The sequence below is a fragment of the Lagenorhynchus albirostris genome, chromosome 11, assembly GCF_949774975.1.
Source record: "Lagenorhynchus albirostris chromosome 11, mLagAlb1.1, whole genome shotgun sequence".
Taxonomy (NCBI): domain Eukaryota; kingdom Metazoa; phylum Chordata; class Mammalia; order Artiodactyla; family Delphinidae; genus Lagenorhynchus; species Lagenorhynchus albirostris.
In genome coordinates this window covers 87,122,280-87,149,769 of record NC_083105.1, presented here as the reverse complement: position 1 = coordinate 87,149,769, position 27,490 = coordinate 87,122,280, and the positions used below count along the sequence as shown (strand labels likewise).

Here is a 27,490-nt window from a genome sequence, read left to right as displayed (position 1 = left end):
TGGCACGCAGGCTCAGTAGTTGTGGCTTACAGGCTCTAGAGTGCAGGCTCAGTAGTTGTGCACGGGCTTATTTGCTCTGCGGCATGTGGGATCTTCCCGGACCAGGGCTCGAACTCATGTCCCCTGTATTGGCAGACGGATTCTTTTTTTTTTTTCCAGGTTGCATTTTTGTCTTATTAATAAACAAAATATGCTGTTTTTCATATACTCTCTTATATGAAAAACAGCATATATTCACACTGAGCAAATATTAGAACATATAAAAAATTATTCAGTGAGAGGTCTACCTCCCTTCCATGATGCTGATCTGTCCAGTTCCCACTATCACCTATTTCTGGCAACCACTATTGTGAGTGTCTGCGTATCCTTTGAGGGTTTCTTCATGCATCTATGATTTTAGATTTTGATCCCTGCTTTCTTTTTTTAAAAAAATTTTATTTATTTTTTTATACAGCAAGTTGTTATTAGTCATCAATTTTATACACATCAGTGTATACATGTCAGTCCCAATCTCCCAATTCATCACACTACCACCCCCATTCCCCCGCCGCTTTCCCCGCTTGGGGTCCATATGTTTGTTCTCTACATCTGTGTCTCAATTTCTGCCCTGCAAACCGGTTCATCTGTACCATTTTTCTAGGTTCCACATATATGCGTTAATATATAATATTTGTTTTTCTCTTTCTGATTTATTTCACTCTGTATGACAGTCTCTAGATCCATCCACGTCTCAACAAATGACACAGTTTCGTTCCTTTTTATGGCTGAGTAATATTCCATTGTATATATGTACCACAACTTCTTTATCCATTTGTCTGTCAACAGGCATTTAGGTTGCTTCCATGACCTGGCTATTGTAAATAGTGCTGCAATGAACCTTGGGGTGCATGTGTCTTCTTGAATTATGGTTTTCTCTGGGTATATGCACAGTAGTGGGATTGCTGGATCATATGGTAATTCTATTTTTAATTTTTTAAGGAACCTCCATACTGTTCTCCCTAGTGGCTGTATCAATTTACATTCCCACCAACAGTGCAAGAGGGTTCCCTTTTCTCCACACCCTCTCCAGCATTTGTTGTTTGTAGATTTTCTGACGATGCCCATTCTAACTGGTGTGAGGTGATACCTCATTGTAGTTTTGATTTGCATTTCTCTAATGATTAGTGATGTTGAGCAGCTTTTCATGTGCTTCTTGGCCATCTGTATGTCTTCTTTGGAGAAATGTCTATTTAGGCCTTCTGCCCATTTTTGGATTGGGTTGTTTTTTTTAATATTGAGCTGCATGAGCTGTTTATATATTTTGGAGATTAATCCTTTGTCCGTTGATTCGTTTGCAAATATTTTCTCCCATTCTGAGGGTTGGGCAGATGGATTCTTAATCACTGTACCACCAAGGAAGTCCCTATCCTCCATATCTTTTCAGTGTTCTTTTTTTTTTTGAAACATACTCGCTGTACATTATATGTTACAGGTGTATAATATAGTGATTCACAATTTTTAAAGATTATACTTCATTTATAGTTATTACAAAATATTTGCAATATTCCCTGTGTTGTACAATATATCCTTGTAGCTTATTTTATACATAATAATTTGTACCTCTTCATCCCCTGCCCCTATGTTGCCCCTCCCCCCTTCCCTCTTCCCACTGGTAACTAGTTTGTTTTCTACATTTCAGTGTCCTTCTTATTTTCTATCAGCTTGTTCTGTGTTGCATTCCAGGTGCGTTCTAGATCTGTTTCCAATGGAAGAAGTCTCTCATCATTTAAGCTTAATTGCTATTTAATCTGTTCATTGAATTTTTAATTTTAATGGCTTTTTTCTTTTCTAGATATTCTATTTGGTTACTTTAAATTAATTTCTTTTTCCTACCTTTTAAAAAACCCATGTAAACAACTATGGAACTGCCATGCAGATTACAGATCAAGACATAAAACATGTCTATCACCCTAGAAGATTTCCTTCTGCCTCTTTCCAGACTGTAATTGCTCCCCACCAGAGCTCAGTCTGTTATGGCTTATTTTATCATTGGCATGTTTTGCTTGTTGCTTAGCTTGGTATACATGGAACCATGTATAAAGATATTCTTTTTTTTTTTTTATTTAAACATCTTTATTGGAGTATAATTGCTTTACAATGGTATGTTAGTTTCAGCTTCAAAACAAAATGAATCAGTTATATATATATACATATGTTCCCATATCTCTTCCCGCTTGCGTCTCCCTCCCTCCCACCCTCCCTATCCCACCCCTCCAGGAGGTCACAAAGCACCGAGCTGATCTCCCTGTGCTATGCGGCTGCTTCCCACTAGCTATCTACCTTACGTTTGGTAGTGTATATATGTCCATGCCTCTTTATCGCTTTGTCACCGTTTACCCTTCCCCCTCCCCATAGCCTCAAGTCCATTCTCTAGTAAGTCTGTGTCTTTATTCCTGTTTCACCCCTACGTTTTTCATGACATTCTTTGGTATCTGCCCTCTTTCACTCAATACAATATTGGTGAGCTTTGGCTATGTTGTTTCATATACCAGGAATAGTATTTCCTTGAGTGGATAAGCCACCATTATTTATCCATCTTCCCATTGTTGGGCATTTGGGCTGGTTTTTTTTTTTTTGGTTTTTTCACTCTTATGAATTGAGCTGCTCTTAACATTTCTGTACAAGTCTTTTTGTGGACATAAGCACTCATTTCTCTTGGACAGGTGCCCAGGAGTGGAAATGTTGAGTCCTGGTAAAGGCACATATTTAGTCTTAGTAGAAACAGCCAGTTTTTGACACTGGTTGTGCCATTTACACTCTCTCCAACAATGTGTGAGAGTCCCACCTTCACCAACACTTGGTATTGTTAGTCTTTGTGGTTTTAGTCATTTCAGTGGGTAGGTAGCTGTTTGTTTCTTTTTTAATTTTAAATTTGCATTCCTGATGAAGAATGATATTGAGCACGTTTTCACATCCTTTTTGGCAAACATCCATATTTTTACATCTCTTATAGATTGTTTTATTATTTCTCATTCTTGTGCTAATACCCCTATTTGTTGTGTCTCTTGATTCCCATCCTGGTGGTTTTAATTTTGAGTGTGAGTTCACTTAATTTTTTATGTCCTCCCCAGGACAGGTAGGTTGTACCCCGGAAGACTGCTTTTGCATTTGCCCTTTCCAGAACCCCAAGGGTATCAATATTCTGGGGCCATTTCTATATAATATTTCAGCTTGAATATATCATCTCACCATTGTAAAGTTAGAATCATATCAAGTTTTTAAAAAAGGGAAAAGCTTATTTTCTGACTTAAAAAATCCCTATAGTACTATTAAGATGTGGTATATGTAGTAGGTTCTCAATGCTGATATTTCATACCAGAATGTGTTTTTCAAATCATAAAGTTCTTTCACCATCATTTAATTTAAAAGGTTCACAAAAACTCGATGAGGCCAGCAGGCGGTTGTTATCATGCCATCTTGTTTTCCTTTTTGCAAACGAGGAGATGGAAACTCAGGCTTTCAATGATAAGTCCAAGGCCATACATTCGATATGTGATAGAATGGAAACTAGAATTCAGGTCTTCTAATTCCTGGTCCGGTTTCTTTTTCAATATATTCTATGTAGACTGACATAATTCTTTGTTATTATAGATCATATATAATATATATATGATCTATAATTATATATATATAATATAAATAATTTATTCCCAAGAAAAGTTAAATGATTAACTAATTTAATCGTTAGTCTAGTATAGCACATGGCTATGAGTATGAGCCTGGAAATCAGGTTGCCTGAGTTTGCATCTCATTTCCACTAAACCTTTGGCAAATTAGCCAATCTGTACCTCAATTCTAAAATGGGGATAATCATGCTTACCTTACAAAGCTTTTGTCAAGATTAAATGAGAGTATACTTCTAAGGCTCATATTATATCTTCTCAAGATATGTTAGCTATTATTATCCTTTCATCAAATTTTTAATGAGATGGTTTATGCAATATGCACTCTACTGATATCTGCATTGATTTCACATTGCTCCTTTCTTCTGTGCCCCCGGGAATTTGCTTCTCTTATGTTGTTTGATATAAGATGGTACTAGATACTTCAGCAATTATATGATATTTAAATCATAAATCATCCTGTCATCTCTATGTTTTATTGGCACATGTAGCTAAGCTTTATTAAAATATTATTTAAGCCAAGAATTTCCCATGAAATACTAGGCTTGCTAATTTTTTCCCTACATTTTTGGCCAAAAGCCTAGATGCCTTGCGTTTCCAATATAATATTTTACTGCATTTAATATATGCTGGAAGTTGTCAGGTGGGAACAAAGAAAAGAAGCTCCTATTTTCAGGTGAAATTGTGTCACCCCCCCAACCTGCCTTCTGCCACTTTCTCTTTCCTGTTTGCCAAGGACACAGTGAATTCAGTGTCTGGGCCAAGTGCTTGGCACTTAGAAATGGAAGTGATAGATCACTGGGAGAAATGGGTGCTTCTATCTAAAGTATGCTTGTGATTGTCATGTGCTGGGGATCCTGAAATGAGAAGGATGGTGCAGTTCTAGGTGAGTGTCACTGCTCATTTTGAATGGGTGGCTGTGAGGAAATGTCTCACAGGCTGTGTGTTATGCAGTCATTGCCACAGGGAAATAAAACTTGGGCTTAAAAAGTCAATATTTGGAAGTTACTTATGGCAGGAGATTTTGTCTTGTTTTCTTATTTTAAAAGAAAATTATATCCTTCTTTGGACTTTGCTTCTCTCTGGAGCAAAGGTAGGGTATGCGAACATGTGAAGAATGCACGAGAGTTTAGTCAACTACCTCACTTGAGTGCTCATGTGATTGAAGAATGGTTCTCCCTCCTTCCAATTTTCCTTTTTCTTCTGAAAATAATCAGTAGGCAGCCCAGTTTCATCGCTCTTTTCCTGGAACTACTGGTTGAGAGTGGGGTTTGTATTCTTGCTTTCAGGTCACTCTCCAGACTGTGTGAAATTCACCTCAGCAGAAGACATGACTTCCAATTGGCTCAGACCTTCTGGCCACAGCTTTTTAGGCCAGAGATTGATTCTTGACCCAAAGTGAAGTGATGCAAATTTGTCCAGTCACACAAAAGATCAAAAGATCAGCTGGACAAAGTAGATTCCTTGCTGGGTACTTGGAAACAGACAATCTGAGAAGTGAAGATAGTGAGTTGTGGGCCCAGGGGCTCCAAGATTTCATCTAAGATAGGAATGGTCAGAAAGGCCACACACAGGATGAGGAAGGAGTGGACAGAGGGATGGAAATGGCAGCTCAGAAGGGAAGAGGAAGCTGAGAAGCTTGAGACAGAGAGACAGTATCAGAGAGTGGACGGTCTTTAGAACGGGCCCAGTCCTCACTCTTCCTGACACCCAATAAACCTGCATTTCCTAGATTCCAACGCACAAATCTCCATTCGATACCACCCCCATCTTTCTACTTCCATTCTCTGGTGTTTAAAAGTGCCATCTCTGGGGTTTGCCTGGTGGTGCAGTGGTTGAGAGTCCGCCTGCCGATGCAGGGGACATGGGGTCGTGCCCCGGTCCGGGAAGATCCCACATGCCGCGGAGCGGCTGGGCCCGTGAGCCAAGGCCGCTGAGCCTGCGCGTCTGGAGCCTGTGCTCCGCAACGGGAGAGGCCACAACAGTGAGAGGCCCGCGTACCGCAAAAAAAAACCCCAAAAAACAAAAACAAACAAAAAAACAGTGCCATCTCTGGAGTCGGACAGAGATCAATGATTAAATCCATGATTTTGGGGTAATTCATTTAAATCCTAGCCTCTGTTTTCTCATCTGTAAAATAAATAAAGATAGTTATTTCAGAAGATTTTATACTAATTTTAATATACTAGAAAGCTTTGTACTACTCTGGCAAATAACCTCCCTGAATCACACTCTGTTACTCAAAGGTGACACTTAGCAGATACTCAACAAATTATCAATCAAGACGAAGTAACCAAAGTTTATTTTCATGCAAACTTCCTTAGTAGGGAGACAATCATCTTTCAAAAATGCCTGGTTACTAGCTTTCATGACAATTATTATTAGTATTGTTAATTAATTTATTTATTTAAAAAAATTTTTGTACCGCATGGCATGCAGGATCTTACTTCCCTGACCAGGGATCGAACTCATGCCCCCTGCAGTGGAAGCCCAGAGTCTTAACCACTGGACCACCAGGGAAGTCCCCATAACAATTATTATCATCCCTTTGTTGAACTAAAAAGAACCTGCCCACCATAACCCAGCAATGTGTTGCTACTGTTATCTTAAAAACTGGTAGAAAAGGTGGGTTGAACTTCCTATCACTGGAAATACATTTTATTAGCACTTCTCAGCCTTCTGGCTAAGACCAAGTGTGGAAATACATTTTATGATTTATCAAGAAGTGAAATTTCTTCCTAAGCTGATTTTTTCTGTCTGGAAGAACCACTAAAAATATTATGATTATAAGCATCTCTTTCTGCCATCCATTCTAAGCACTTGTATTTGACTTATCTATGCATTGTGTTAATGTGTGCTGTAAAAATTCATAGCAACTATGCACTTCCTTAGGGCAGCAAGTTAAGATAGAAGTGACTCTATCTAGGATATGTATGTGTGTGGGGGGCCCACGCATACTGAGAGGTTGGGAGATAGATTGTAACCTGTGAAAGAGGGTTAAGAGTAAACTTCACTGGAGGATTCTGCTTATGCCTACTTTCAAAGGATTGATGAACCTTTTGGGTCTCTGAAAGAAAGAGATTAGGAATTTTTTAAATTGCTCTTAACTAGTGTTGGAACAAAGTTCCAACTACTATGAGTCAAAGTGCAAATACTTAGATATGGAAGAGTTGGCCTAAATCCACTTAGCCCTGATAATATTAAAGGTCAACAGTCTTTCACTTAATAAAAACTGATAACGTGTATAAATAGCACATACCGTAGCCCTAAGAGAAAAATGGAAATGAAGCAGCATTGGCCAGCGTTGCTGTTATATGAACAAGTTACTTACGCGAAGGGCAGATTAAGTGATAAAAAAATAATTGTCTGAAAACAAAGCTCTTTGCCATTAAGATGCAGTATACATTTGGAGATGGTCTCTGATGGTTGGCGGCAATAAAATCCCAGGCTTTCTTCTCTGAGCCAATTAACTTATTTAGCCAGGTATGGCTCCCTTGATCTTTGTCAATTTAGAAATAGGGCACTGGTGACCACAGTGTGAATGACAAGGGAAATTAGCTATAGTCCCTAGAAAAAGAAATAATTTAAATACCATGTAGTAGATATGTAGAATGACTATATCAGCTTTCATATGTCAGCGATGATGATACCTACGGGAAAAACGTGAAGGTGGCAAGGGGAGTAATCATCACAGGTAATTTGTCTTCCTTCCATATCGTGAAATATCGTTAGTGAAACCTACCCACAATGATCACATTTACACACTATAAACATTTTGGAAATATGACTTCAAACTCAGCAGAATAACGTGCAAATGATTCAACAGGGAATTCAGATGTGGGTAAAAAAAGCTTTACATCTTTTTAAAACCCCTTAGATCACATATTGCTGATTAAACCACAAAAGAAAATCACGTTCAGAGTCCTTGTTTATATATTCTCAGCTAAGATTCAGTTCACTTCACTAGGTTTCCTTCATGACGGAACTAAGGCAGTTCATTCAATGACACCGAGACACTTGTTTTGGCAATCCAGGATAGGTTAATGGCAGCAAAGATAGGAAGCGTGTGGAAATCACCTCCAGCATGTTATAGCTTCATGGTATGCACAATAAAAAGAAATGAGAGTGGTGACCGAGGTAGATCAGCGATTCCCAAACTTGGCTAATTATGAATCTCATCGAAAGCATTTGCTAGAAATACAGATATAAGCCCTTTCACTGGAGAGTTTGGGCTAGGTGAATCTTACTTATGCTTGAGCAAATCTTGTAAATGATGTATAGTTACTAAAGAAAAAATTAAACAAGTTACAGGATACAGCCTCTTGGCTACTGTTTCTTGTTCTAAAAGGCTAAGATTAGAAGATTGCATTTAACGTTGGATAATGGATTACTAAGGGAATTATTATAGTAGTATAAGTCACAGAACTCCAAAGAATGTAGTACAAAATGTCATAAAAGATATATTGGAAGGCAATCATAAGAACTGATCAATAAACCTTGGGGAAAAGTCCAGACATCCAGCTATTTAATTAGAGACGTAACAAAACTTATTGATACAGTTGTTCCACTTGATGGAAACTTCCCTAGAGCCTATATATAAAGCTAATCAAGTGCATGACTGTGGCAGATGTGAAACAAAATTGTCAAAGCATGATCAGGTACTGTCTTGTCCACTTGTGTTAATTTACATCTATTGATCAGTCGTGATTGATCCCCAATGGTATTATAAGTGAAAGAATAATCATCCTTTTTAATTAAGCAAACAAAAAGAGTAATTTATTGTATAATACCAAAGCAATATATTTTCACAGTAAACACAACACAGAAAGTGAAGAGTTATAGGCACATGGTGAAATTAATCAGTGGATCAATCAACGATACTTATTAGGGCCTGCTGTGGTCCAGGCACTTGTATTATATGACAAGGGTACAAAGACAAACGAGACTTGGTCCCAGACCTCAAGTATCAGTTACTTAGGAGGGTCTTCTCTTCTCTAGTCTAGAGCGAAGTTGACTTTTATATTGATTGTGGGGAGTAGCATAAAAGTCGAGGATGCACAATCCTTTAAGAGAAGTATTTTTTCTCTCTCAACAATATCAATAATCTATTTTCACATAAAGATTTATGTATTTACTGCTTTTAACAAATATTAAGGAATTAAAATTGGTAAAATCGATTTGGTTAATTAAGTGTAACATTTGTGAATGTGAAATTTGATTAGGTAAAGGCTGGTCTTCTTCTATATATATGTACTTATTTAGTAAAATATTATTTCAGGATGAGTCATTTCTATATTCAATAGATCATACATATAACACAATAAATGATTAAACAATTAAAAAAATCATCCTTGACTTTTCAATTTAGTTTTGTAAACAATTAAACACTCAAGTGACTAAAAGTTATGAGAAAACCAGTGACCACTCGGGTGTAAAAATGGTAAACGTGACTTTCTGTTTAGTGTTATTAGATATGCTTCTACTGACGTTGCCTGGATAGCAGTAGAATTTACAAATATTGTGAGGGATTACGTCAGTGGATAAATCCCAGTTTCTCTGTGAGATTGAGGTATAACTTGGTAACAAGCATCATGTAAATTCAGCCTTACAAAGTATCTGAATGCCAGAAATACTTAGAGGAGATTGGTGGAATGTTTAGAAAATATTTTCAAGATCAAATCAATAGTTACTGATTCTGTTCTGTTTAGCTTTTAGGAAACAATAAGAGGATTTTTCTCCCAATGAAGTTTTATATATACAACAAAAGGTGACAATTTGAGCTAAATAACATAGAACATTTTTGTCCATCCTCGTGAAACTTATTTTAGGTAAACATCAGGCAAGCATGAATACACAATACAATAAATTGAACGCAGAACTATAGGGACGGAGCATATATTCTCTTTTTTCGTCAATCATAATTCTTCACAATCTTACAATGCCCATGGATCCTCACATGAAAATCAATGATATGTATACAAACACGTACAGAATTGCAGTAGAAAGCTTTGGCTGCTAGCATGACAGTGAAGTAACTTTTAATATTTTTTGAATCTATTAATTTACATTTAAGCAAGCATAATACTAATATGTCATACATTTTAATGCACTGTGAACATGCACATTAAAATTAGAATAACATTTCTGATACACTTTTCACATGTACATTAAAATTAGAGCAGGAGCAAATGTATACATGTGTGACACCATTGGGCATAAATGTCTAAAAGAAGTACACTCTTCCACCTAGAAACAGATACTTGTTTTACATATATATGTACACCTACAGATGTGTATGTATGTATGTATGTATGTATACATATATCCTGTGAAAATAAGGCCACTTGCCTATGCTCCCTAATCTTGAATAATGTGGAATTTTAGGGCTTGAGGATCATAATCACATCTAATGATTAAATAAACCATAAAAAGCTGTAGCTGACCTGCCACTGAAAGGTTGAGCCTAATTACTCTTTGAACTTCAGTCTGGAAAGGGCACAATACGCCTGATATCTTAAGAACTCTCCTCTTACTAGACAGGGAAAAATGGAACCTTGGGTATAATTTGTCAAATTTTCAAACTCTTTTCATGATCTTTCTAGTGCAGGTTTTGGCTTTACAGCATTATTATAAATGTGATGACTTCTTGGTGACAGGAAACAATTTAGATGAAAAAAAGAGACTGCTAAAAGAAGCATCAGGATTACTAATGTTAATGAATACGGAAAATATTCTCAGACCCCAGATAATGAATTTGAGTGTTTCACTTTCTAACTGAGTAGAAAAGCTGTCTACCTCTTATTTTCTTCCAATAACATCTGGAGACACCAACAAAAAGGAAAATATATTCTTATAAATCAGAGTACAATAATACTGAACACTCATTATAACTTCTATGCCTGAGAGATATTTACCAGACTTAAACATAGCAGTTGATTTACCACTTAAAGTACATGTTTTAATACAACCTGTTATTCTTAAAGGTGACGTGGCTGAATCTATAGAAAAAAGCATCAGTAATAAACATAGTAAGCAGTAATAGCTTGGAAAGCAAAACAAAACAAAAAACCAGGAAGAATAAATGTCAACATAGAAAACACAATATTCACTGGTAAAGTGATATTGTTACTAACTACAAAATTCCACAACGTAACAAGTAAGCTTCACAAAAGCATATAAAAGTTTAAGATGCCACTTTCCAAAGGCCAAGCTGATGATCCTTTAAGTACATTATGACAGCATTATTTTAAATACACGTATGGTTTTAAGACATTCCTTCACATGTCTGCGCGAACAAAAGAAGCAAATACTCCATCTTCCTGGGCCAAGAGGCTTTCTGGAGTGTCATATTCTAAAATATTTCCTCGCTTCATCACAATAACTAGGTCTGCCGTCAGAATAGTGTGAACCCGATGCTGTGAGTGAGAAAAGAATAAATGTATTCATTATAAATTTCAGGACACCAGCCAAAGCAAGGGAAAATGCATATTTCACTGATTATTCAAGGACATTTCTTTATCTTGGGAAGCCAGGAGGTGCAAGAAGCACAGCCCCTCTTTTTCTTTCTTATTTAAAGTATGATTGATTTACATACTTTTAAACACCAGCCAGTATGGTCTTATATAGGCTGTATTAATTGGGTGTAGCTAATATAGTAGTTTCATCATTTTCACGGAAACGTGAGTAGGCTAACAAATGTTTGTTAAGTAATTAAATAAGAACAGTCATCGTGAACCAGTTGGGTTATAGTTTAATCTACACTAAAATTATCTCTTGAGTAGAGTCAATAATTCCGTGGGCTGACACACAATTTGAAGAACTCTGGAAGGTGGTTCAATTCTAGTAAGACCATGAGGGGAAGTCCATTCTGGCATGCAGTGTTAAAAAGAATTATCCAGGACTTTAGGTAGGCATGCTGTCTCTTTGCCTTTAGAGATCACTGTCACTCATTCATTCTCTCTTCCCACATGGTACCATCTGGAGAGAAGCTTTGGTGTTAGTAATTCATCATTATAAAAGCTACCACCTACTGAGCATATATCATACATTAGGTACGCCACACAAATACTTGTTAATCATCAGAACATTCCTCGAATGTGGGTGTTATCTCTCTCCACTTTATAGGAGAGAACGCTGGGGTTCATAGAGGTAAAGCAAAAGCGTATCACACAGATAATAAGTAGCGGAACCAGCAACCACACCAGACTTATTAACTTCAAAGTGTGAGCTATTTCCACCATTTTGTTGGGAGGATCTGGTACTTAGAGGATTGTTCACCTGTCATTCTTAGCATCATGGTTAAGAATGCAGGCTCTGGGGCTTCCCTGGTGGCGCAGTGGTTGAGAGTCCGTCTGCCGATGCAGGGGACACGGGTTCGTACCCCGGTCCGGGAAGATCCCACATGCTGCGGAGCGGCTGGGCCCGTGAGCCATGGCCGCTGAGCCTGCGCGTCCGGAGCCTGTGCTCCGCGACGGGAGAAGCCACAACAATGAGAGGCCCACGTACCGCAAAAAAAAAAAAAAAAAAAAAAAAAAGAATGAAGGCTCTGAAGTTAGAATGGACTCATGTTTTGGTTGTGCAACCTCGAGCAACAAACAACTTTTGTATGCTTCACGTTTCACATCAGTGAAATGGTGGTCGTCATAGTACCTGCCTTGGAGAACGGTGGTGAGGATCAAATGAGATAATCCATGTAGAAAAAAATTCAGGACTTTGTCTGATACATATGAGCAAATAATAAATGTCAGCTGCTATAATTTTTTTATCGTTAGGATTTACAAGGGAAAAGTCTTTGCCGTGGACCTTTTCACTACTCTTGCTAAGATAAGTGCTGTCCCATGGAAATATAATGTGAGTCACAAATGTGAGGCACATGTAATTTTAAATCTCTTAGGAGCCACATTTTACAAGCACAAATAAACAGGTGGAATTTATTTTAGTAATGTATTTTACCAATATAGCCCAAATGTTATTTCAACATGTAACCAATATAAAAATTATTAATGAGATCTTTTACTTTCTTTTATTAGTATTAAGTCTTTGAAATCCAGTACGTATTTCACACTTACGACACCTCTCAATAGGACCAGCCACATTTCAAGTGCTCAGAGCCACAGGTGGCCAGGGCCCATCATATTGGACCTGGACTGAACAGGTCAAAACATCAGTATGAAGATGGGACTGCCGAACCTAGACATATCATCTCTCTAGCTGGTACACAGTCTTCCAAAGTGTCTTCTCCTAACAATCCAAAGTCCAGCCTAAAGCCGTCCCCAGAAGCAAAGGCTTATCACTTGCCCTGAGCCATGCAGATGGGGTAGTCTCAATGCTCATGCTTTCAGAAAAGCGAGCAATCCTGGCTGGCACTCACAACTAGAGGGGAAAAGCAACATGAATATGGAATGTGATAAAGATGACTGCTTAGAACATTCACCACTATTTTCAACATCCATAGACAAACCTACATCATTCACTAAATACAGGTAATGAATGGTATATATTTAGGAATTATCACACTTTGAAGGATAATGTTTACCTATCTTTGAGAATGGACCAGAGCCACTTGCATCCCCATACATTTAGAAAAAAAATAAACATAATGAGCTATTTAATAGCTGCTATGCATTCCCTTCAAAAAAATTAGTTCTTCAATAACCATATCATAGATACCAAAAAAAAACCTGGCTTCTAAATCCATAAACAGAATATTATAAACATTGCCTTGATATTCTAAAATAATGTTTACTTTTAAAAATATTGAAACACGTGGCCTATAGAAATAAATATATCAAGTGTTTATTCTATTACTCCAAAGTATTTTTCACTTGATGAAGTACGGTATCAATTGTCATAGCAATGATGAAATTTTCAAAATGCTCCAGAGAAATTAATTTCATCAAGAGCGAAGAATAGATCACCTTCCTTAAAAAAATGCCATGCACTATTTTGGGGTATGAGCGCTGCTTTTTCGAAGCCTGAGAAAGTTATCTTAAAAGTTATTCCACAATTTTCAGCGGCAGTTACCAAAAGTAACAGAACAACTTTTATCAGGGAAGGAAAAATAGTTACTCTTAACAGAGCTGAGGGTTGCTGTACAAGGGGTCTACCACAAATTCGTGGAGTTCTCCTTCCTATAAGCCTGGTAAAAAGAGTTGATCCCACAGTAATCTGTTCTCCTCTACAGCTTTCTGTGTGTCCAGGGGAGAGAACTCTAGGTATCCTGGTGGCCACCTCCACACTGGTGGTCTTGAAAGGAAGAATGGGTAAAAGATAGTCAAGTACACAGAAAAGTAACAGTGAATGTAGGAGAACAGAAATCAGGTAAGAGAACATATTTTTTTGTTGAAAAAATACAAATTATGCTCAAGTATCTTTCAGGTGTTGACTAAACGGGAGCACCCAACAATACCATGCTTCATGCAGAGTAAAGAAAACTAGTTCTTTGAGTAAACAAAGGTCTGTTTTTCCCCTTTTAACCTGCCTTTTTCAGGGGAGCAGGAAGGTCTTCCTCCCCATCTCTTCAGTGAGAAAATTCTGGGAAATATTATAGAAACATTTTTCAAGTTAGCCAATTCTCTCACCCATTAAGTCATTCACACTTTAGTGTGAATGAGTTAATCAAGCGACTCCAGGGCAGAAAGAATCACAGAGTTCACTGGGAAAGTGAGAGAAAGTGGATTTCTTTTTACTTAGGCCCAGTTTACAGAAGGTGGGCCCTGATGGGGAATCATTTCCAGCCACCCTGAAAAAGCTGCACTTCAAAGGGTACCCTTTCTCCCATGCATCATTCACAAAACTGGAAGCGCAAGCAAGCACTCCATACATAACTCCTATGACTCAACTGTTAAACTTAAGTAATTATTAAGTTAAACGATGCATTCTTCAGGACAGGTAAGGAGCATCACGTGTACGGTACTTTAAGGACGCTTACAGAACATCCTCAAGGAAGAGCGAAAGTGTTCCTTAAGATAGAGGTAAATCTGGGTCCAGGTTTCCCGACTCTCTCTCTCGTGCACGTGTACATTTGAAAACATTCAAGTGCCTCATTTGTATTGAGCACGGTGGCACCCCGGTTGAACTGATTTGTATAATAATACCCTGTAGTTGGTTCCCTCAACACCTCCCTCCCCTCTAATCTCTGCCTTCGCTGGGCCTTACTGGGGGGAGGTTGCTAAGATAACTACCAGAGAATGGCCTACTTGGCAGAGTAGCTCAGGATGTCTACTTGTTGGTCATCACCAAAGTGGTAAAGAGGCCATTCTTGACAGCGAGCAAGTTGGGAACAGTATCACACTCCACTAATATACCCTCAGATAAGACTAAAACAATGCCTGCATCCAAGATTGAAGAGACACGGTGCTGGAGAGAAAAGAAAAAGGGAAAGAAGAGAAAAGAATCAGCAAGAGGGAAAAATGTCTAAGCAGTTCATTTAAAAAGTAGTTCTGTTAAATGTAAGCCTAAATGTCAATAAGAATCCATCCATCTGCAAAGAGGAAGAGACAAAACCATGGCCTCTTTGAAGTAAGCTATAATGGGCATTACAAAGATTTAAGCATTTTTTTCAATTTGATTATCTTCTCTTGAGGACGAAGGCCCTGGCAAGGCAGAACAGCTGTCTCATTGTCTCTTTGCAAACAGCTAAGTAAATAGGAACATAGAAGTTAAGTGCAAATAGTAGCAGACTAGGGAGTCAAACCAATGAATTTTGCTTCTGAAACTGATCATCAGACAATTCGATTATTAAAAGAAAGAATAATCCCATATGAACTGCCATCTGTATCTGGTGAAAAAGTACAGGCCACGACCTGCTGGAATCCCGAGACTGAGAATGTTCTTTCATTGTAACCTAGCAGAGGAAGGTAGGGCAGACGGCTTGGAAAAAAACAGTGTAAAGGCTTTCAAACCATAGCTGTTCTTTTTGTTGTTGTTGTTTCTTTTTTTTGTACAGATACAGAAATATTAGCAGAGAAATACATGATTCAACATATTTTAATTGCTCAAAAATAAAGAATATTGAATCTTGGAAGAAAAACCAAAGAGCAGTAAATCAACTCTGTCGCCCATACTTACAGCTATTGTAACAACGGTGCGGTCTGCAAAAGCTGTCATTACCACTTTCTGCAAAATGTTTTCCTGCCAAAAAATAAATAGAGTCTGAATTTTCTCTGGACTACTTTCTCTTGCCATAATATTGATATTGCGTCCCTAAGAACAAGGCTTCAACATGCCCAATCTCTTCCGAGAACTCTCACTGCTAAGTCTTCTGCAGAAGGCCTAACAGGGAGCAGTGCCCAGCAGCAAGCTCTGGCTGGCTTCTGTAGTGTCTTCAAAATGCAAATAAAACTCAGTTTATCAACTAGGAATGACTGATAGATTTATTGCCAGGAAACTGAATGAGGAAAATGAAACCAAATGGGTGTGGAAATGCTCACTTGAGTTATGCCATAAAAAGGATGTATTCAAAACTAATAAAACCCTAAAATAGTGTTAAGTTTTGTGTCAGAAAAGGAAAAAATAAAGTACATGCTAAAAATTTGGATTTTGACCCATAAAAGTACATTCCAGGCAGGAACTATTTTTATTCCCACCACAAACCATTGTTATCATTATATTTTAAAAGATGTCCTGGGTAAGAATTCTACCTCTATCCTAGAAAAAAAGCTTGATTATCTAAGTCTTAAAGTGAGGGAGCTATTTCTTCCAATCACATGGTTTATTACCAATTAATTCATTCTTATTCTCCCTCTTTCTCTCTCTCTCATCTTTACTGAGGCAGTACTATCCTTAAAATAAGCCACAATATTGTAAGAACTTAGTAATTAATACTAATTTTGATGTAGTTATGTTTACTTAGTGAAATGGCTTCATTAGAAACTACTTCATTGCCTTAAATTATCTTAACTCGGAAAAGGATATATAAACTTTGAATAGGTACTTTAACTGATTAGTCTTACTTAATACAAGTAAATGATGTCAAATTAGCACCTCCATATATATGGCTCTTAATAATCTTGAAACTGTTTCACCTTTTTGGGTAGTTTTATTCAATCTAAAGTGTACAGTAAGAAAAGAAATAAGATTTTTATTTTTGTCCTTTCTGATACCAAACTTTTAATATCAAGTTAACTTTTATAAGAACAACATTAATTGATAGCAGTTCAATGTGATATTTTCCCCACTCAATCACAGCCTTCCAGACAGATCCTTCTTGGACATATTTGACACTTTTTTTAAATTTAGTTTTTCTTTTATATTGGAGTATAGTTGATTTATAATGTTGTGTTAGTTTCAGGTGTACAGCTAAGTGATTCAGTTATACATATACATATATCCATTCTTTTTCAGATTCTTTTCCCATATAGGTTATTGAATAGAGTTTCCTGTGCTCTACAGTAGGTCCTTGTTGATTATCTATTTTATATACAGTAGTGTGTATATGTTAATCCCAAACTCCTACTTTATCCCTCCCCCTATTTGACACTTTTAAATGATTTCTTTCAAAAGGCAAAGTTTCTGCCTCGTTACCATGAATACATTGAGAAGGCCATTATTAATTCTAGCCAACATTAATTATAATGACTCCATCTTCAAATTGCATTAGAAAATGATTGGTTTCGATTATCAATAGATTCTATTAAATAGAGATTTGCATACTTCATCTTAGAACTTCCACGACACAACACTTGAATACTTGAATACTGTACAGTACTCTCATCAACTGAGCCCTGGAATTTTACTGTTTTGAGGATTTATCAAAAAGTGATGGTACTGAAAGGAATAGATATATGTGTATGTATAACTGAGTCACTTTAATGTACACTTGAAACTAACACACACTGTAAATCAACTATTATTCAATTAAAAAGAGGTAGAATGGAGAAAAATAAAGTAAAATAAAATAAAACTAGAAAAAAAGTGATGACAAATTTATATGATGTTTATTGGCAATAGGAGGTCCTTTAAAAGAAGAGTCAAGTCTCCTTTACTGAAATTCTGTTGTGCTGTATCATTGGTTGATCAAGGAGGTGGCTGAGAAGATACTCAAAACAATAGTACTGAGCATTCAGAATCCAATCAGGAAAAATAAATTGTAATTTTCACATGCATTTCTTCATCTCATCAATTTAAAGAAGCTTAGATAATGCACTCACTGTGGCCATGTCGATGGAAGCTGTCGCTTCGTCCATGATGAGAATACTGCTCTTGCGGACAAAGGCCCTGGCAAGGCAGAACAGCTGTCTCTGTCCAACGCTAAAATTCTCCCCACCTTCAGTGACAACTGCATCTAAATCAAAAAAAGAAGCAAGGACTTCATTAAAGAAATGATACGAACGTTTTCCTTGGGCAAAGTAGTGGAAAACGCATTATGTCCTACAAGAACATGCTGCATATCACTTTGTACTGGTGCAAGGATTTCACATTGGAAAAGCAAAGAGGAACTTTAACTGGGGAAAATTAAGATGATCCTGGGTCACCCTGTGTTTGAAAACAGGTGGTAAATTCCCTCCTTATAGTAGGATATAAAATACTGTTAAACATTTTAAAGACTGGAAGACCTTGGAGATTATTTAATTATTTAATATAATTATCCAAGGCCCAGGGAGATGATGTGGCTTGCCCAAGATCACCTAGTTAACTGGTAGTAGAGCTTGATAAGAAACAGAATATTCTCAACTCCAATACCTGTTCTCCTTCCATTATATCATCCCCCTGGCCTTTAAGCTCCTAGTGGGTAAGGACTGGGTTTGTTTTTGTTTATCAATGTAACCCCAGTACTTACCACTTGGTATCTGACATAGTAGCTGAATGAAACTTTATTGCATAGATAAATGAGTTATGTCCTCATTATACTTTCTTTTTTTTTGGTTTCAACCACATTTTATAAAGTACTACTGTGAGTTTAGCTTAAGTTCTATTTCCAAAATAATCTATATTATTAGGATTCAAACACCTTTTAGTAGGGCTCTGAGAGGAAATTTCTATTGATTATTGCCTCACTGCATCAAATTCTTATAATTTCTCACGCCTGGAGGCTATGCATCTATTATCCAAATTTTAATGTATATAATAAATAAAAAGGAAGCAGGGCATGATGAATGTTCTTCACTAGAGTTGGCATGAACCAGATCATTATCAAACCACTGATGTAATCTTTATTAAGACAATAAGCATAAACAGTATTCAATTACATAGTGTAAATGCAATTCCCTGTTGCTTACACTGTACCATACCCCCAAATACTATGCCCATGATTCAAAACAGGTACATGCAGGTCTCATGTTAGTGAAGAGAACTATAAAGATGTAATTGTCTGCCTTTCCAATTATTAATGGGGGGAGGGCAGAGTCTCTAAATACCAAGGAAAAAAGGTCTGTAAGCATTATCGCAAGTAGACTTTTCAATTTTTCAAGCACATTTGCTGGGCTTTCCAGAGCAGACATCAAAAATTATCATGGGAAAGTTCACCCAGACCTCTGCAATTACTTCCACGGTGACACAGGCAAAGTCAGTAAAACTATCCTTAAAGACACGCTGCCCCAATTTCGTTTGTGGGATGCCTTTTCCTTGGGACTAAATTATCATCATAAAAGGTATTGTTTTTGAGTCTCCTTTCCCAAATAAACTAACAAACAAACATCATTTTATTTTGTGGGTTAATTAAAAAAAAAAACAAACTAGATGCCAAACAACACAATCAATTTGGCAACTACATATTATGTACTAAAATTAGAATACCAACCAACCACTACCTTTCCAACGCTTTCTTAAATGTGTTCGGGTTTTAAGGAAACAGAAGTCCAAAACTACAGACGTTCGCTTTTATGAATAAAGACTGTATCATGAACTCTCTCTTGTTTCATTAATCATGTTGTTCTTTCGTTATTCACATTGCTCTTTTTTTTTTTTTTTTTTTTTTTGCGGTACGCGGGCCTCTCACCGCCGCGGCCTCCCCCACTGCGGAGCACAGGCCCCGGACGCGCAGGCTCAGCGGCCATGGCTCACGAGCCCAGCCGCTCCGCGGCACGTGGGATCCTCCCAGAACGGGGCACGAACCCGCGTCCCCTGCACCGGCAGGCGGACCCTCAACCACTGCGCCACCAGGGGAGCCCCTGCTCTTTTGTTTTTATCATCGGTTATTTGCCAGAAATTATACTACATCTGGGACTGAATTTAACTCAGGGATCGTTTGAGTACATGTTTCATATCTTACACAAGTACCCAAACTGATCCTGCAGCTAGGTAATAGAAAATAATGTCTTCCAAAAAATTATGTTATGTAAGTAAAAGGAATATGCCCTCCTGGCAGCAAAGAAAATGGCTGCTACTGTGGAGAAAATACCTGCTTCTAAATGGTACCAAGTACTCTTTGGACCTAACAGCCTTTTCAGTCCTCTTATCTACCTACTGAGGGTTAAGCATTCATGTAAATCATGTGAGCAGAATGACCACAAGGAAACATTCTAATTAAACTGATCTATATCTATCAATGGTGGAAAGACTAAAGAGATAAATGTATTAATTGGAATATTTTGGCCTGCTCGCCTAGAACAGAAGGTTATAAGGTTTCATCCTCTTGCACCCCCTGCAAAAACACTAGATTTTGAAGTTGTCCTAATGACCTTTAGGAGATTATTTTAAATATAAGGAGATTTAACACTAGAATTATGTGATTCCAGCAAAAAATGTAGATATGTAGAATTCACTGCATATGTAAAAAATAAATGTATCATTTAGAAAATATACCTAGACCTCCTGGTAGAGATTTGACCATATTCTTCAATTGAGCAATTTCTAGAGCTTCCCAAAGTCTGTCATCCGTGCATTTGCATTCCGGATCTAAATTAAATCTGTAGGAAAAAAAATCAGTTAATTAGTGAATAAATTTTAAAAATGATTTTTAATGTACATTTGCTTACTGCTGTTCTTTCCTTAAAATGTAAATCCTATTTGTTTTGGTTACTGCTGTATGCCCAGGATCTACAACAGTGCTTAGGATAGAACAGGCATTCAATTCATGCTTGATGGGTGAATGAATGACCTGAATGTTATGGGCAATGGTTTTCGATGATATCATTAGTAAGTTTAAATCCATGATAAGATTTGATACAATTCATTAAATTGGATACATCTACTTTCATATTATGTATAATATAACTTGAAGAGTGTCTAGCAAAGTATTCCTACAGAACTGACATTAAATACATAAATCTATATGGGAACGTGCAATGCTATTTCAGATGAGCTATGCTGCACCAACCACAATAACAATATTCATAATAAATATAATCAGAGATATAGATTTACTATAACATTGCTAAATAATCTGATACGCCCAGAACTTTTAATTAAAGTAATTTTACAATTGAATATGGAGCAATCTTACATACATCTTCTCTTCAAGACAAGGAATATTTAGTAGAAGGTGGCAAATACTTTGCAGTTAAGTAGATAGAGGAGGGGAGCAAGAGAGAACAGAGGGTGGATGGAATGAGAGCGATGATCTGGTGGATGATGACACAGTGGACCTTGCAGTTGGACACACTTTATTTGGAATGGCAGTGCTACCACTTACTAAGTATATGAACTTGGCCAAGCTACACCTTCTCTAAGGTTCAAAATCCTCATCTGTAAAATGGGGACAATAATATGAACACTAGAGCAGTGCTCTGAGGATTTGATGAGATGATATATCAATATTTAAAGGACCTAGCAAAGAGTAGTACCTCCATTCTTTTTTTTTTTTTTCATGAGAAACCGCAAACCAGGCATGGAGAAGGCTGTAGCAGCTTCTTCAGAGCAATTTCGGCAGAAGGAGAAGTTGTGGGTGACGGGAGGGGCTCAAGGTATTAACCAAACTCAGTATCTGCTGAGGCTAGACCAGACACACAGAGATAGGCAGGGTGTCTGTAGGGTGGACACCTCAGAAATGTCTGCCAGGAATCACTGTCCCCAAGTACAGAGGAAAAAGTGACGTTTGTAGGGTCGGATAGAAGAGATGAACTTCTGGCGGCACAAAGGATGGGCTTCTATAGGTTGATTTAGCCACTCTAGGTGCCCCAATCCAAACTGTGGGACAGAACATTTGACCTCATCATCTTGGTGACAAACTTTCACACCTACCTGAAAAGCAATTCTGAGTAAAACCCTCCTGTGAGCCAAAGGGTAAGTCCTGAGGCACATGGGTTTCTGATGAATGAATACGTCACCTACCGAATAGAACCGCTGAATAGTATTGGATCCTGCAGAATGATTGAAAGTCTAGAACGCAGTGTGTGCAGCGGCAGTTTTGAAATGTCTATCCCATCAATGACAATCTTTCCTGTTAAAGAAAAATAAAAATGGCGGCATGTAGTCAAATCACGAGTAAAGTAATATCTGTTTACAAATTGGAAGTACTTTCCTAGTTCAGAACTGAAATTCAGAAGAGGAAGCTTTCCACTTAAGTATTAAAAACATCATGATATGTCTCTACGAAAAATATACATTTCGGTGATATCTGCTCTTATGTATTTTCTCCTAAAGGGATTTCCACTTTTTATGCAGTTTATGTGGTTCATACAAACCAAAAGTACCTTTTTCCCCTCAGTGGTCCTCTTCCTTCCAATATTCCTTTATCCTATTCTTGGCTTTATTTTCCTTCACAGGACATTCTATATACATTTACTGATCTTTTTTATTGTCTCTCTCCCCCAACTAGAATACAAGATCGTTGAAGATGGGCATTTCTGTCTGTCTTATTCACTCGTTTATTGATTGAACAGTACAGTGCATTACAAGTAAGAAAGTAAATTCTATGACATAGGTATCACATTTTGGTGAATTTTTCCACACTGTACATAGACTTGCACAATCTTGACGTCCTTGACTTTCCCTGATAGATTTATTTTATCATATCGCTTTGTGCAAAGACAATATTGCTCTATGAGATGAGAATGCCCAGAGAAGAATGGCAACTGGAGTCCCTTTTCCAGCTGGATTTAGACCCAAAAGCAGGCAAGATGTTAGTTTAAACTTTCTTTCAAGAATAATATATTATCTATTAAAATCTCAGTCACCTATAACAGTATTAAAAACAGTCATCATAGTCCTCATGGGGCCTGAAATGATGTTTCTGGACTCATGAGAATATGGCTAATCTAATATGTTTCATCATAACCACAGTTTTTTAATGAAAAGTTTCAATCAATTGTTTTTGGATCATGTAATTGGCTTATAATGCAAATCCCACAGAAAATCCTTAAAGTATCTGTGTCTTATTACCAGCCATGGAAAGAGCAAGCTGCTCACCTAGAGGCAGACACTTACCCTGTCCCTGAATCTAAACCCCAAAGAACCTGCAATGACCACAGTTCAACTTTGTTGTTCATGAACTGACCTCTTTATCGCACAGAGCTGTTGTGTAGATTAAATTAAATAATATAAACTGTCAAAGACGATAAAAATGTGAGGTACTATCACCATTATCACAATCATTACAGATAATAATATTTAAGTACTTCTCGAGCTGATGGATCTCCTTTCATTCAAGATGGCATATGTGCTGGCCTATCTATAGGCCACTTGACAGACTAAATAATGACATATTTTTTCTAAAGCAAAGATTAGATTACTTCCATGTTCAATATTATTAATAATTTTGTGGATGAATAAATATTTTTGTATATTGTCAATGTGTGCTTGGCACTTTACAGCAATGGTTGCCTCCTAACAAAATGTTCAACATCATTAAACCATGTTATTAAGAAGATGATGGTAAGAGTCATGCACGAAAATTAAAATGCAAATTACTTATCTTCTTTTTATTCCTTTGATGGAAAGATATATATATATATATATATATATATATATTTAGTTTGCAGGAAGCGAGACAAGTCTTTTCCTCTCTTCCTTCCTCTTGAAATGCCACCTCTATCTGTTGCTATTCAAAATGGATGGCCTTGTTTTCATTTTACCAATTGAATAGAATGGTCTAATAATAATATCTAGAGCTGAGTTTAGGGCTAATAATTTTATTTCCCCAATTCTATGTTTTTTCTTTACTCCTAGACTGTTTATCTGGGATACCTGTCTCAAATCATGGGTTTCAGGACCCACAGTACTTATAAATATTTACTTTTTATTTCTGCAGGATTAGGTAAGTCGATGTTGCATTATTTTTTTAAGGAAGAGCATCACACAGCTAATGAAAAAGTTTAGTTAGTAACTCACCATCAAATATATCAACCATTCTGAAGAAAGCCAGAGATAACGATGACTTTCCACTGCCAGTGCGACCACATATGCCCACCTAAGAAATCAACTGTCACTCAGAGAGAAGAGGACTCAGACAAAAGATAGAAAATAGGCAGAAGTATTTTTACCTTAGGTAAGACACCATGATGAAACTGCAACTCTATGTAAACAGTTACATTAAAATAATCATTTTCTTCTCAGATCTCCCTTAGGAATTATCATTATTAAGCTAAAAACATGGGGTCTTCAACAAATCTTCAATGATTCCACTCTAACTCTTTTGATTTCTATGTGGGTGTGTTGTTTTACCTTTGTGGCTTCATGTTTGCATTTAGTATACCGTTGACCTAGCAAACAAGTGTTCCACTTTATCTTAGAAGTGATGATTTTATAACAAAATGTAAAATGAGTCCATTTTTCTGCACACTTGCTCTTTTTACAGTAACTAAAATAAATCATTTTGGGACTAGAGCTAGTACAAACACAAAGGTTCTCAAGGGGATATCTGGAATGGTCATGAGCCAAAAGCTAGAAATTTTGAAAAACATGCCTATTGTTCACATTCTTGATCTTCATGGGAGACGAATGAATGGCAATACAACTTAGAGAATGTGTATTTTATCTGGATCCACTCTCTCCCTTTTCTCTTTTGTGCAAATGATCTGACCTATAAAGTGTAGGGAATATAATGGGAGCCCAGTGAGGCTGTGGTTGGCTGGGATGTCTAAAGAGCTCAGGTGGTAATGGAGTGGTTCCATCTGAGGGTTTGTATGAAATAAATCAAATGGCAGTGAATTCCATACCTTTTGCCCAGGTTTGATGTAAGCCTTGACGTGTTTAAGAACAGGCTTCAGATTATTTTCATATCTGACACACAGATCATGAATCTTGATCTCCCCTTCCTGAGGCCAGTGTTCTGGAACTTGAGAAGGATCTGGGGGGTGGAGATGGGGTAAGGGAAGAGAGAAAGAGACAGAGACAGAGACAGAGAGAGAGAGGTAGAAAGAAACACACACATACTTATATACATTTATACATACACACATAATTTTTTTCTAAATTGAAAGTAGTACTGAACCAAGTTCTGAGTTTTTTAAATTAAAATTTCATTTAGAGTAAAAGCCTCTTGATTAAGAACTTTAAAAATAGCTTTTGTGTGTCTGTTTTGGAGCATTAATGGGCATCATATATCCCAGCATTCCATCACTCAATTCTATTCATAGTGGTTCATCTGTGAATGGATTCATTTGTTCACTCAGTTGGTCATCAAATATTTGAATGCTTCAAATGTGAAAGGTGTTGTGCAGGATGCTGGGAATACGGAGATGGAAGACATGCCTCAAGGTGCTCATTGTGCCCGGGGGACGCATGCAAGTGAGTTAGACCCTACAGGACTGCATGGAGAGTCACGTGATGGAGGCCAATCCGAGGTGTTCTGGGAGCAGAGATGGTGGAACCCAAGAGTTCCAGGAGGGTTTCAAGTGGAGACGGTGCCTGAGATGAATCTTAAAGGATAAGAGGTAGGAAAGTTGTTTCAAATATATAGAGGGAGAAGAACAAAGATATAAAGAAAGCATAGCATGTTGGTATGGCCCAAGTAAAAGGTGTATAGGTGGGATGATGAGAAATGAGAGTAGGTGGGTGGGTAAGGGTTGACTAACAAAGGGTCTAGCAGACTGAGCTAAGTTACCTGGAGTTTGTCCTTGAAGACCTCGAGAGCTATTGAAGGATTTAGGCAAAAGAATGCATTTGAAGCATGAGATTTACATTTAAGGAAGATTAGTCTGTCCTCAGTATTGAATTTTCTGCCAGTTTTATTCTAGCAAGGCTAAGAATCTCAGTTAGAATTTAAAATCCAAGTTTCTTGCCATCTAAGTTAATACGGTCTGGAGAAAGAGAATAGAATAGTTCATAATTTAGGTTGGTAATTAATAAAGTCCATATATATCATTCTCTTTAAGTACTACTAAATAATGTCAATTTGGACTCTCGTTGTATCCAAGAATTTTCAGGCCTAAATAATCACATCTTTTTCAGGTTCAGGTGTACCTTTATCAAGCAAAGTCAAGATGAGAGGGGATTCTCTGGCCATTGAAGTGGAAAACAAAAGCAAAAATGACAGTGTGCCTGACACACAACTAATCTTTTTTTAAAAATAACTAAGTGAAATAAAATGATATTCAGAACAATACCGATGGTGCCTTCATAGTTCTCAGACTCCATAGTTAAGAAACTGTTCACTTTCTTCACTGCCCCCATCTGGACCTCCACATCGGCCAAGTTCCTCACAACCCAATTCAAATAATTGGTTATCTGTGTCAGGTGACAAAAACAATGAACACATATAAAATGAAGTCATAATTTTTTTAAGCACTGGATATTAGGGGATAGGATGACTTGGACAGTTCATATAGGTACAATTCATAAATGCTGCAGGATATCAGAGACCAGAGAGGATGTCATGGGATAAAGTTGGCAAATAAAGTGTCTGCTCTTCTTCAAGGGTCCTCAAATGTCACTGTTCTGTGAACTGTCCTGACTTCCCTGCACAGTGGATAGTTGTATCTCTGTTTCCATTTACCTCATTTATAGTCATATTCAAGTTAGTGTCCCTAAATGTGTGGTGAGCAACTCAGGACAAGAATTCCAAACAGCCTTGGGAGAACTCTGACCAGAGGGTTTGAGGACTTTCTAAAAATTGGCTCGCAATATCAGAAATGAATCCATGCCATCCTAAAATGCTGGGTTTGGGCCCAAATCTACTATTATTTGCAGGCTGTCATCTTGTTATGAATTTCTAACTCCTCTCTACCATCCACGAATAAGAGTTGATAATAACCACATACAGAAAGTACCTCCAGCACTGCGCAAAAAGAGATTTTCATCCATACGTACCGTAAGTGCATACAGAAGACCTAAGCCCACCAATCCAGAATTGGAAGACCCACTAATGGATGCAATTGATGCAGTGAGAACAATGCAAGCTCCCAGATAATCCTAAAAAGGAGTGAGAAAAAAATATTAAAAGATTCTCCCCAAGTTCTTAAACCAAAGATCTCAATCAACCCAGGTGATCACTAAGAGAATAAACGCTACTCCTTGTGTATCCTGTTACGTTTCGGAAGAATGTTACAGAAGGTATAACAACTCACACTATTAGGACGGGAAGGGAAACGATGCAAGGCTCTGATTATATTCATGCAGATATGCTTTCAGAGACGTTAAACACCTGGTCAGAAATTAAGCTGCAATTTCTGGCACGACCAGTATCAGACACAGGGTTTTCTTTCTTTCTTTTTCTTATCTACTGCGTTGTGTTGCCAGACAAGCAATTATTTTTGAACTTAACTTTCTACCTTAAATTTCATGTGTGCTTATACCAGGGTTGAGATTAGCTCTCTTGTATGCTAAGTCAAGGCCTTTGCAGAAGTTTGCCTCTAGTTAGCTTATTGGGATTTGTATCCGAACTACTGTCGACTATCTGGTCTCAGAGTCTGGGATATTAAATCTATAGATTTCATGGAAATAGGAATAAGTGTAATTTTTCTTCCTGAATTAGAAACATGGCATGTCTTAGAGTATCTGAATTGCCTATG

The 27,490-nt window shown here is 37.3% G+C and overlaps 1 protein-coding gene across 2 annotated transcripts in view; it reads right to left on the bottom strand.

Annotated features, from left to right (window-relative positions):
• Positions 1-8,409: 8,409 nt before the first annotated feature.
• Positions 8,410-27,490, bottom strand: part of ABCC9 (ATP binding cassette subfamily C member 9) — a 148,844-nt gene continuing 129,763 nt past the window's right edge. Inside the window, exons 32-41 of one of the 2 annotated variants that reach the window (XM_060166743.1) lie at positions 26,790-26,891; positions 26,087-26,207; positions 24,698-24,828; positions 23,871-23,949; positions 21,873-21,981; positions 20,406-20,509; positions 17,813-17,946; positions 15,732-15,794; positions 14,846-15,020; positions 10,938-11,077 (exon numbers count right to left, since the gene is read on the bottom strand). In XM_060166743.1, the coding sequence (XP_060022726.1) occupies positions 14,883-15,020; positions 15,732-15,794; positions 17,813-17,946; positions 20,406-20,509; positions 21,873-21,981; positions 23,871-23,949; positions 24,698-24,828; positions 26,087-26,207; positions 26,790-26,891 (981 nt within the window). In that variant the 3' untranslated portion in view covers positions 10,938-11,077; positions 14,846-14,882. Of the gene's footprint in view, positions 11,078-14,845; positions 15,021-15,731; positions 15,795-17,812; positions 17,947-20,405; positions 20,510-21,872; positions 21,982-23,870; positions 23,950-24,697; positions 24,829-26,086; positions 26,208-26,789; positions 26,892-27,490 lie in introns of both variants that reach the window. The other variant, XM_060166742.1, reaches the window with a different exon arrangement.